General features: G+C 30.6%; 1 protein-coding gene across 1 annotated transcript; it reads right to left on the bottom strand.

Annotated features, from left to right (window-relative positions):
• LOC111012816 (protein CUP-SHAPED COTYLEDON 2) lies at positions 1 to 5,055 on the bottom strand. The gene is made up of 3 exons (XM_022287085.2): positions 4,827 to 5,055; positions 4,261 to 4,547; positions 1 to 644 (listed from the first exon to the last, which is right to left on the bottom strand). The coding sequence occupies exons 1-3, from the start codon at positions 5,017 to 5,019 to the stop codon at positions 174 to 176; spliced, it is 951 nt and encodes a 316-aa protein (XP_022142777.2). The 5' UTR covers positions 5,020 to 5,055; the 3' UTR covers positions 1 to 173.
• Between the last annotated feature and the right edge of the window lie 7,485 nt (positions 5,056 to 12,540).

Raw genomic sequence — 12,540 nt, 5'->3', positions numbered from 1 at the left:
AGTATGATACAAAGATCAGTGGCCTATTTTTCTTTTCTAATCTGATACAAGTTTTAAAACGTGAAGAACAACAAACTTGTACTAAATTTTAACCATTCAAATTGCTTCGCTAATCATTTATTAATGAAAATCTCAAGATTCTAGCGAGAGAGAGAGAGAGAGGTTTGACTTTTTTAGAAGGTCCACGTATCAGCCATGTCAGCGAAACCGATTGGTCTCGACTCCTCCGCCGCCGTACCTCCGCCGCACCCATCAAAGTCGGTGCCGCCGGCGAGGAGATGCGTCAGCGGCTGCAGCGGCGCCGGAGCCACGGTGGAGAAGAACGGCGACTGGAGGCTCGGGAAGCCGGAGGTGGAGAAATCGAGGCCGCCGCCGGAGGGGAAGCCGGCGCCGGCAAGGTTGTTGTTGGTGGAGAAACAGGTCACGTGCAGCTCGTGCTCTCTCGGGTCGTCGAGAGAGCAGCCGTCACGTTCAGTGAAGGCGGCGGAGGGGTAGGGAGATGAGTCGAGAAGTGGGGGCAGAGACACCGAGGAAGGCGAGCTCGGTTCAGGGTTCAGCTGAGACTTCTTCATTGCTCCGCCGCACAGGGCGGCACCGGCGCCGGAGCCGCTTTTCTTGAAAACTCTGGATATCACCCATTCATCCTGCTTCCCAAATATCACAAACCCATGCGTTAGAATTACAACAAAAAGCTTCTCCATAATTCTTTCATCTACTTCTGAGATTTAAGGATTTTAAAAAATATGAATTGGCTAAGAAAGCAAATATAGTTTTAAAGAAAGTAAAAACATACAACAAACAAACATAACTTTAGAAAACAAATAGTCAAAAATGAAATGATCATCCGATGCCTTAGATACTCGAAGAAAATAAAAAAATTTTGATATCTTAGACCTATTGTATGCCAGACAAATATGGAAATTTTAGATGAAAATGATTATTGTGTCGTGAGATGAACCACTGCCACGACCACAGTACAAAATCATATAAAATCGATTGTTCCCCAAAGTTAACACAAAGTCCAACTCGAATGTGCACTTGTCTGAACTGGAATTGAAAACTTGTTCAAAATTTTTGTAAAGAACCGATCAAAAAATATTAGAAAATATGTGGAAATAATTTTTGTTATTCTATATCTCTCCTTCAAAACCAACGGAACTATATATATAGGTGAAAAACAAACTGATATAGATTAAATGAAAATTAATAGACTCAATTAATTTATAACTTTTTAAACCGTTGTAAATTAAGGTCATGAAAATCAAATGTTTAATTATAAAAAAACGATTATCAAAACAGAATAAAATGTAGTCTCCAAAAGAACCGATTTGTTTTGTAAATCATATTTTTCCTCAATCATTTCCAACATTGTCAACTCATCATCAATCAATTCTAACATCCACCGATAGATATGATAATAATTGAAAAAGGTTAAAACAAAATGACTAAATATAACCAACACACTCAAACAATGACTATATATTACTTGAAAGCTTAAGACACAGCTTCTCATAATTTCAAAAGTTTTATTGTTAGTTCTCATCATTCGATTGAAGCTAGATATTATTGACCTATAATTATTATTATGTCATTCTATGTTTTGAAACTGAAATTCTTGTCAATTTAAATCACAAGTTCAAACTTTTCTATATTCGTTATATAATATCCTAATAAAAAAAAACTAATACTTATTGAGAAGTAAACATAAATCTAATTTATAAAGATTGAAATAAAATAAATATGAATACAAATACACAAAATTAATAAAAGTTTCAAAATGGCAAAGTATAATTATAACATGCTATCTAATTTTATTATAATTAAAATGTAGTTTTCTTTTGGTCTTTTAAAAACATTTTGATTCATTTTCTTTTGGTCACTAAATTTAGGATATCATCTGAAAACTTTATTGAATTTTTAGTTTTCATATTTTAAAAAATAATTTTTCAATTTTCATTTTCACTTAACACTTGTGTGTGAGAGATTGATAACAATGTATTTCTTTGTTTTCTCTGTTTATAAGTACAAGAAAATATAATTAATAATATTTTAATCTAAGAAATATAACACCTTACCAATCAAGCAACAAAGTAAACCAAATTGAGCATTTTTTTTATTTGAAAAGTCAAAAAATATATTACAAAGGTGAAAAGACCACAAAGACCATAACAGAGTGGAGGATTGGTCTTCAAGTCATTAATTCAAAAGCAACCATACATTTATAATACTTTTCATGCATTTAATATAATGTTTGAAATTGAAAATCATAAATGAAAACAGACATTGTTTTTCTTTTTCCTATTTTAAGTGCATAAATATGTGACGCAATATTTAATAATTTTTTCCCTGTTCAGTTCAACAATGTGTGGAAATAGTCTTCTTTAAAGGTGTTATTTTCAGCTCAAAACCTTAAAAATATATATTATAATAAAATAATAAAATCTTGGGTTTAGGATTTTGCTTAATGTCTCAAATTTTACTTTAAAATTTTGGCTCTCTATCATTGCTTAACCCTAAAATTGAATAACATTAATTTTAAAGTTCTAATATTATTCAATTGAACCATGAATTTGAATTAATAATCTTTTTATGGTGTTTATTTATTATTTATCACCCCTTTTTTGGGATATTTATGATTAGGGCATGAGCATTCATGTAACTACACTAGGTTGTTAATTGTTTTGAGGTTTATTGTTGTTGTGTTTTCGATCAATTTCGTTACTATTTTTATATTATTAAAAATTATAATTTTCTTCTTCTAATCTCTTTGATATTTCACACATTTAATATCGTAACTAAATTTTAAAAATAAAAACAAATAGGCCTCTTTTTTTTTAACTTAATTCTAGTTTTCAAAAAGTGATTTTGTTATTATTTTATTTTATTTTTACAAATATCAAGGAAAATTCATAATAAAACATCAAACTTGAACATAATTTAACAAATCTTCATCCCAAGTAAAATAAATGAATGAACACCCCACCCTACGCATAGGTCTATTATTGAAGAGGAAATAAATGGGATGGAACATAAAACATAAATTTCATTTATGGAATTATTATTATTATTATTATTCCCGAACATTAAAACCTCTTCACTGAGTTTGGTCCTGCATTGAAATGATGTGTTTACGTAATAAATGTTTTGAAATATTATATATTATAAGAATATGAATATTTAATTATTGTAATAATTAGATGTTTGTACATTTTACCAATTTATACACTTATTTATGATGTAATTTTTTAAATGTATAATTTTTTTATTATTTGTTTAGGAATAGGGTTGGGTTAAATGCCAATTAAATCCAAATTATTCAGATGCAAATAGAATAGTTTTTGTCATTTTATATTACTATATAAAAGAATTAAAACTTAGACTAAATTGATCAAAATAAAAATAAAAAAAAGGGAAAAAACTTAGACTAAATTAACCTAAACACCTAATAAATTTGACCGTTTCCATTATTGATAAAGTTTGACCATATTTAATCAAAGAAAGTACATGGTTTTATTTAGGGATTTCATCTATTATAGTTTTAGAAGATTATTCTACTTCTAAAAAAAGTGATAAATTAAAAATAATTAAAAAAAATTAATATAGATTTTGCTATAATTGTACATTAATTTAATCTCTATATTATTGACAGCAAAACCCAGAAAAGAAAAATCTTTAAACCATGATTTGAATTGAATTTCATGGCAAAACGAAATTAAAATATCTTTAATAAAACAATATAAACTTATAAATAGTAAGCTCGTCTCACATATTTAAAATATAGGAAAATAAAGAAGCATTTCGACAACTAAACAAAAATAATAATAATGATATAAATCCTTTGATTGCAATCACTAAAAAAAACAACGTTCGTCTTTGAAACATAGTTCACTTTTTTTTTAGAAAAAAAAAACGAACAAAAATATTAAAATTACATATATGTTTATATTCGATTGACTAAAACTAAAACTTCTAAATATTTCTAGATATTAAGAAAAAAAAAAGACAAAAACCCTAGTATAAATTAACAAAAAAAAATTATTAAAAAAAGAACCAAAACCAACTAACTTCTACCATTTATTTTTTCAAAAAACTACATTTTAAAAACAAATGGGGGTTCTTTTTTCTTTTATGAATTTCTTGTAAAAACAATGGATATCCATTAATGCAACTAAAAAAAACGAAGAATAAAAAATAAAATTATAATAATAATTAATGTATCGACGTGGACGGCGACCGGAGAGAGAGAGAGAGAGAGGGGACCTTGGAGGAAGCGGCGAAGAGAAAATGGTAAGCGAATTTTCCGGCGAGTCGGAACTCGTGCATAACCCAGTTGGTTTTTTGCCCTTTGGGGGCTCTACCTGTGTAGAAAACCAGGGTTTTCTTCATGGCCAGTGTGGACCGGGTTTTGGAGCTCAAGATTTCCCGGTCTTTTCCGGTCGCCTTCCAGTACCCGGCTTCCGTCGCCCGGTTCGTTCGTAGACCGGTCGGGTACTTCCGGTCTCTCAGGCTGAAGAAGTACCACTCCTTCTCTCCCATCGAAGCTTTCTCTGTCAATCAAAACCATTACTCTTTTCAATTTTCTATACCATTTTTAAAATTGGTTTCTCTTTTTTCTTTTTTCTTTTTTCTCTTAACGTTTCCAAAATTAATCGAAAAATTTTAAAGTAGTTTTTAGAAATTCAGCAAAACTTCAAATAGGGTTTTAAAGAATACTTGAAAATCAAGCATAAAATAACTAATTTTATGAGTTCAAATCTCTCTGAAAAGACGTACAATGTAATTTCGAAACTTTAAGTTGATGAATTAGGATAAATTTAAAGACTGACCGGGGAGGTCCCAGGGCTCGGACTTATTGAGATCGACTTGGGCGATTGCGGGGGAGGAGAAGTGGGAGTCGAGGACCTTCTTCAGGAGGTAATGGGCAATGAGTTCTTCGTCGGTGGGGTGGAACCGGAATCCCGGCGGGAGGTAGCTGTCGGACCTCCGGTGGCCGCCGCCGCTATCATCCATCTGGGTCATTGATCGGAGGAGAGAGAGAGAAAGAGAGATAGTGAAAGTGAGATGTGATCAAAATCCCATTTTATATATTAAGTTGGAGTTGTACCTTATGCATTTGAAATACATTTTTTTGGGCTCTCTGTAATGATTTTGTAAGATTAGTGTATTTTTTTTTTATATGTGTGGTATTTTAATCTAATTGTTTAAATTTGGTAACGATATAGTTTCTATCGCGAAAATTAATCTACGGTCGAAGTGACGTGAAGTTGGTCAATATTTACTTTTTTAATGATTAACAATATATTGTCAAACCGAGTATAGCTCAAATGGTTAAGGCACAATAGTATGATATTATCCATTTTAGACAAAATATTCACGAATTTGCTTTTTGTTTCATCCAAAATGTCTAAACCTAATTGAGATAACTGTTATCATCTATATATCATATGTATCACTCCATTCCATAACTAATGCGAGACTTTGTTTACACACTTTACAATTCTAATATTTATGGCTCAACAATATATCTATATCAACGCGCTAATACATATAGACTCAAAACTACATCGTATTTTGTCAAAACTAAAATAAAGACAAGACAAGAATTATAGATAAGTGAAGACAACAAAATTATGATTTAAACCCAAATTTTAAGTTTTATTTTTCACGCACACACAAAAAACTGTAGTGAGAGAATGGATGATGTATTTGTATTATATTATGTATGATGAGACACAGAGAGAGAACAATTTCTCAAACATGCACGCATACTTTTTTTTTTCTTTTTTTTTTTGGCAGAGATCAGATTCAGAGGACCAGTGCCCTTAATATCTCTCACTCAATCTGTCCCTAAAAGAAGAAAGAAAAAGCCAAAAAAAAGCCCCAAGAGAGGCCACAAAACAGAAGCTAAGGGACCAACAAGAAGAAGAATAGAGTAGATGACATTCATGTAATTTGAATCCATTTCCTCTCAATTAATTCTAGTTCTTTTAGACTAATAAACTTGACCTGGCTACCAACTGGAATTAATGTGTACAAATTAAAGGGTCATCAGCATATTGGTTTGTTCGACCTTGATTTAATTGGGCTCAATTTTGGACTTCCATCTCTCACCCCTCGGCTCTTACGCTTTTGTGCATAATTCTCAGGCTCATATGACACCAAAATTATACTGATCTACATAGATGGCTCTATAATTTATACAGCATGGAAACCTTAACCTAATTTTTATCGATATGGACTAATTTGTAACCAATTTTATAGTACATAGATTAAATTGTTACTTTAATGGAGGTATATTGTTCAAATGTAGCTTTGAACCTTTAATCTTTTATAAATACTTTGATAGCATGAGACGGGTGATCCTCGACAAATTCTTAAATATTATTCGATATATGGAAGTGGACCACTAATATTAAAAAATTATTTATGAAAAAATCAGAATGTGCAATATAGTACCTAGATATTTTACTTATGACGTAGAGGTGTTTGTGTGTAGGTCCGGGCATAGTACTAAGCATTTATTATCCTTCCCATAATAATATTATTATTATTATTTATCATTCAATTTCCTTACAACGCGCCACCTTCTCCTCGCATCCCCCCATTTATTTCTTTCTTTGTCTTATTATTATTCTTTTTTTTTCTATTAGAAAGTTACTAACTTCCTGTATTTGCAAAATTATTAATGTGGTAGAAAAAAAAGAGAATATTATTTCTACCACATAAATAAGTATAAAATTCAACGCCATAAACATTTTTGTTAGTACTTGAAGCACATTACTTTGTTGTATACTTTCGGATGTGAAATTTTCGCTCTTTTATATTTTGCCAAAAATTCAACAATTACTTGTCCAACGTGACTTGAGCATAGCTTAATGGGCAAATGAACAATTTTTATCCCTTTATTAAACTAGAAAAAAATTAATTGTTAGTACATCCATCTAAAGGGAGTTCTACCAATGGTCTACTGCATATACATAAGGAAAGCTTGTGTTTGAAAAAATTTAATTAACGAGTCGATTAAGTATTGTGGCATGATTTAAGAATGGAGTTCTTTTATACATTCGTCAATATTGCTTGAAAATTGTACTAACTTTTAATTGTTAACCGTATTATTTAGCATGATCGTGGGGTATATTGAGAAAGCAAACCACGTCAAATACGTTTTTATATCGTTTCTCTTTATTATTAGTTGTCTTTTAATTATCATTACAATTGCATATGTTCGACCAGAAATTTAAAGAAGAGAAATTCGAATTGAATGAACTTGTATTGTATTTATATAAGTGAGTGTTATAATCTCTAATGTATAATATTCTTATTAATTATCTCATATGTAAACTTTAATCTGATGGCTGTGAGCTTGTTCTCGAATCAATGAGTTTGACTTCTTGCTTGTTGAAGGATCTTTAGAATCTTTAGCTTTAAACTAGTTAAAGAATTTTTTAAATCTTCGACTTTTCACTTGTGAAGTTCTTCGACTTGTAGCTTATGAATTGTTCTTTTGTTTGCAGCAGATGGAGTTTGCAACTTGATGAACTCTTCAAGTCTTGTCAACTCTGAATGTTTCGTTTGACTCTGAATGATTGTAGATGATTATGAATGCTCCAACGACTCTAAATCTTCAATTCTTCTAAATCTCTCAAAAGGTGGCAAATGAGAGGTGACCCCCTCTATTTTTAGAGTTTCGGTGGATCTTATATAAATCATGAGCTTAATGGGTTTTGGTCTGATCTCCTTATGAGTTTGGATCCAATCTCATTGTGGATTTGGACTCAATCTCCTCATGGGTTGATCTATTATTAACCGATGGATCGGACGGCCATAAAAGAGACATGTGGCATAATTTGATTAATTTAGGATACTTGTAATTTTATAATGGGTCTTAAATATAATTTTAAATTGTGACGTGATATTTAATAAATATTTTTAATTATATATATATATTTTTTAATTCACCGTTACAATTGAGAAATAATATGTATTAAAAATCAACCAGCATTATAATCAATGATCGGCCATCTGCATTCATGGTCAAATAATTGTATTGGAGAGTGGTCGACCAATGACTAACGAATGCTTAGTGTGTATATATATATTTTTCTATTTTGTAGTTGCATAATCAAAAAGTGTAATTCTCTTTGGTGTCATTGGTACTATGATTTTTTTATTTGAATTTTTTGAGTTGTAATGAACGTTTTTTTAGTAGCAAAAGAGGCTTCGAATTTACTACATTTTGGTTGGAAATACATGTCTTAGTCAGTTGAACCATGTTCAAGTTAGTAGTTGTGATTAACGTTTAAGTTAATTTTGTTTTTTTATTTGTAGTATAGTGTAACTTTTTTCTCAATTTAATAATCGTATTTAAATAGTTTATATGATGAAGGTGACAAAATTATGTCAATTTTGGATACGAAATTTCTTCGATAGGAGACGAGCTCAACTGGGTGCTGGACGTGCGAAGCTTGGCACATCAATTTAATTATTATTGTTTTCATCACCTGCCGCGAAATTGCAACAAATCGGTCCATTTGTTGGTAAAATCTTGTTTCCCATTTTTAGTCACTCTATCTTGGTTTTCATAATTTCCACTTTGGCTTATTAATGCTGCTAAGAGTGATATCCCCACGAGGCTTTCTGATTTTTGTTTAATGAAATTCCCTTTCTTTCAAAAAAAAAAAAAATTATGTCGATTTAGTTGAGATATTCGAATGTCCTACTAATTCTTGTTGTAATAATAATGCATGATTATTTATTATTAGAGGCATTTATATAAATTTATAGCGAAATATACCACATTGGCTGTATTAAGACTTGATATCATACATTTATCATATCTTAAATTGAAACATCTAGAAAAATAAAGTGTAGATAGCTATGTTTCATGTTACAAAATATATGGTTTAAAAGTTTACAGATTAAAATAATATTTAAAATTTTAAATATATTTGGAATGGATTAAAAAGAACATGAGGTGTATATTGGAATGAGAGGAATCACCTCCATATCTATCATCATCAAAGGGCGAGTTTTAGCTTGATTGATGCAACAAGATTTTGCCACGTAATGGTTGGTCTTAGGACCCCCCTACATTTGTCGTACCAGATCAAACGTTGATCTTCATCTTCGGTTTGCGCAGAAGGAGATTATTATTATTACTATTATTCTAAAAGATTGAAAGGATATAATTTTTTCAAACTTAAATCAATTAGACTTTATATAAAATTATGCCCTATCAATAACCAACAAAAGTTTATAATATTAAATTAGTCACTTGTTAACGTCAATTGATTTAGGTTGGATTGTCAGTTTGTTTGTTCTTTTTTAATTTTTAATTATCACGATGACGGAAAATTACGATTAAAACTTAATGGATGGTTGAGATTAAGATATACAAAATGGAAGAATATAACATACCTGAAAACCTTAAATGAAGGGTTATGATTAACACTAAAGATATTATTATATATATAATTAAGAAAAAACACACCCATATCCATAAATTCGGGTTGAGTTTGATTGACTCACTTTTTTTAAGGTTGAACTTGAGACTCGATCCAACTCGATCGGATTTAGAAAATCACAATCCAACTCGATTTGAGGCTTCATTTGACCTCGTCGGATTTTTTGAACACTAATATGCTCATTTTGGGAGAATGCTGCCAAATCACTTTATTGTTATTAATTTAAAAAGAAAAAAAAAATCAAAGAGGGAGTTCAAAATCAATTTTACAAAAAAGGAAGAAAAAAAACTGAAAGTTAACAAAAAGATTAAATTTAATATTCATCAATATATTATTTTTCCCCTATTAAAAGAACAAATCCAAAATTTATGTATCCTTCAAAAGAAACGGTGGCCGCCGCCGCTGCAGCCGCCGTCTCTTAACGGCAAATTGAAACAGAGAAACGGCTGTCTTTTACTTCGGCGGCTGCCCGACGGCGCGTAATGGTCGGAGTTATCACCGGACGAAACGAAACTTCAATTTTGTTTTTAATTTTGAAATTCCCAAAAAGGAGTCCGGATCACATACAGCCCTGACTACTCTGAACCTGCAGAGAAATAATGTCATCATACCAAATAATAATTGTACGGCTGCGATCTTCAGAGATTTCTGATGGTGGGTCCCATCCAACGTCAGTTTTCTGATCCAATGCCTAGGTCAGGATCTTTTGGGAACTTGCTTTTTATTTCAGCCGTCTGATCATTTCACAGCGTAATTATTTCCATCTTGTATGTGCCTGTCCGCTGTCGTTTCGTCTGCGTATTGTGTACTTCTGTTTGGTCATGCGGATAGCCTACACCCACCTCGAATTGCATGGTTCCCTCTATTCCGGTTTGGGGAAAACTGTATCCCATTTTAGTCTTTCCTCTATTATATTCTCAGCCTAAAGTTTATATTTTGGTCAGTTAATACAATTGGCTAAATAAAAAAACATTAGCTATTTGCCACGTAAATAAAAAACGTACCACGATTGTTGATAGATTTGTGAAATTTGACCAAATTATTAAAGTCAAATGAAAAATTTTGAAAATTATTAAAACCAAACTGAAAGAAAACTCAACCTATAAAAACCATCGAAACTTTTAAAACCATAATAACTAAATTGAAACTGAGTTCAAATCGTATGAATCAAATATGTAATTGTTATTTTAATTTTAATCTCTAAACTTTCGACCTCTATATGTGTTTGTTTTTTTTTTTAAAATTTAACCACGTGAGAAGGTAGCGTAGCGTCACTTTAATTGGAGTACCTTTGATGCATGTACGAAAAAAGTTTTTCAAAGTGGAAGCATCGCAAACACAGTAAGCAACTATTGTTTGATTTTACAAGTTAATTAATGAATCATCTCAAGTAATTTAATAGTTTGATTGTAAGCATGTTCTCTAGAGGTAATAAATATTTACTGAGTGCCAAATTCTGTAGCCCCAATTTTATCTGAACAGTAAAATGATTAGGATAAAATTCAATCAACATTAATGATCGCCACCTTCTCTCTATAATAATAACCGACATTCTTTTATGATAGGTTGTTCACAGGTTATGAGGTTCAATATTCTTTCTCAAACAAAATAATGAATTTACTTGAAAAGTAACTTATCTATATCTATATGACAACTTTCAACAATTAGAATAATTAAAGATCATAAAACCTTAACACATTTGTCACAAAATTTACAAGAATAATTTTATTTATTCTATAGATTAGGAAAAACTATTAAATACTATCAATAATTTGTGCTAATTCTCAACCTAGAATCATGCCATGTGTTGTAATTTTGTTGATCGATTTTAATGATATTTAGACGATTTTTTCATTTATATAGTAATTTTATAATACTGAAATCTTTTTAATTTTAGAAAAATGACTGCAACAATTTTTTGTTGTTGTTGGAATAAACAACAAAAGAATTGTACAGTGTAAAAAGAACAATAATAAACACTACGATTATAGTGGTTTGGTCATAACAACCTACTCTACTTGCAAAGATTATAAGATCTTTGTCGGTCAATATTATTAGAGATCAAAATAGAAACATACAATATGTATAGCGATGCTGAATCTATAGAGAAAATATAAAGAAGGCATAGATCTTTACCAAGAACACCGAAATTGAACCCTATGATGCCAAAGATTGCCAAAATACCTCTCAGTGGCCAAATCCACTCATCCAATCGACGGGCGGTGACGTCGTCTATTTGGCACGGGTCAGAATCTACCACGGCGTCCTTCCCCTCTCACTGCAACCTACCTTTCGACAAAGCACATGAAAGAAAGTCCCCAGATCTCTAACTTTCTCTCTATAACATGGGCGGATGCATGAGGGGGCATGTGCCCTTGACCTAGTGGCATTCATGCGTCTAGGTGGTATTTGAGGGCTCAAATTCAAACCTTCACGCCCTCATTTATCTACTCACTATAAGAGCTAATTACGATTATCGTTAAGCTGGTATTGGCAATAACCATTATGGACTCATATATATATATATTTGTATATCTTCTTCTTTTTACTATTTTCACAACAAAAAAAGAAAATTTTTAATTTTATTAAGAAAAGACCTACTAAAAAAATTTAGTTTCATTATATTTATTACTTTTCAATACACATCATCTTTCTTATACTTTAATTATTTTTTATTTTGAACCAGCTAATATTAAATTATGTATATATAAAGTCATTATTTTTTATTTATTTTATAATAAAGTTTTGTTTTTAAATATTACTTAATCTACATGTTTAAATATAATCAATGTATTTAAAATTATATTTAAAAAAATCATTGTTTTACCTATAAACTTGGTAAGTAATATCAAAATTTTTCATAAACTTTCAATTACAGTAAATTGAACTCTAAATTTTGATAATTGTTGCAATTTTTATCCTCTATTCAATTTTCACTAATTTACCCATTAATCTAAAATAAAAATAATGTTTAAAAGACTTCAAAAAGTTATTAATATAATGATAATCAAGCTTACAAAAGATTAATGTGCAAAATCAACAAATATTAATCAAAACTTCTAAAATTTACACCAAA

Source organism: Momordica charantia (genome assembly GCF_013281855.1).
Source record: "Momordica charantia cultivar OHB3-1 chromosome 10 unlocalized genomic scaffold, Mcharantia_2.0 BLBB01000010.1, whole genome shotgun sequence".
NCBI classification, from domain to species: Eukaryota; Viridiplantae; Streptophyta; class Magnoliopsida; order Cucurbitales; family Cucurbitaceae; genus Momordica; species Momordica charantia.
The sequence above is the reverse complement of the archived record's forward strand: the minus strand, read 5'-3'. Positions and strand labels throughout refer to the sequence as shown.

Coding starts and splice junctions, on each gene's coding strand:
- LOC111012816 (XM_022287085.2), bottom strand. CDS start 5,019: ATGACCCAGATGGATGATAGCGGCGGCGGCCACCGGAGGTCCGACAGC. Junction 4,548..4,826: donor CGAGCCCTGGGACCTCCCCG/GTCAGTCTTTAA, acceptor TTTGATTGACAG/AGAAAGCTTCGATGGGAGAG. Junction 645..4,260: donor TCTTCGCCGCTTCCTCCAAG/GTCCCCTCTCTC, acceptor TTTGGGAAGCAG/GATGAATGGGTGATATCCAG.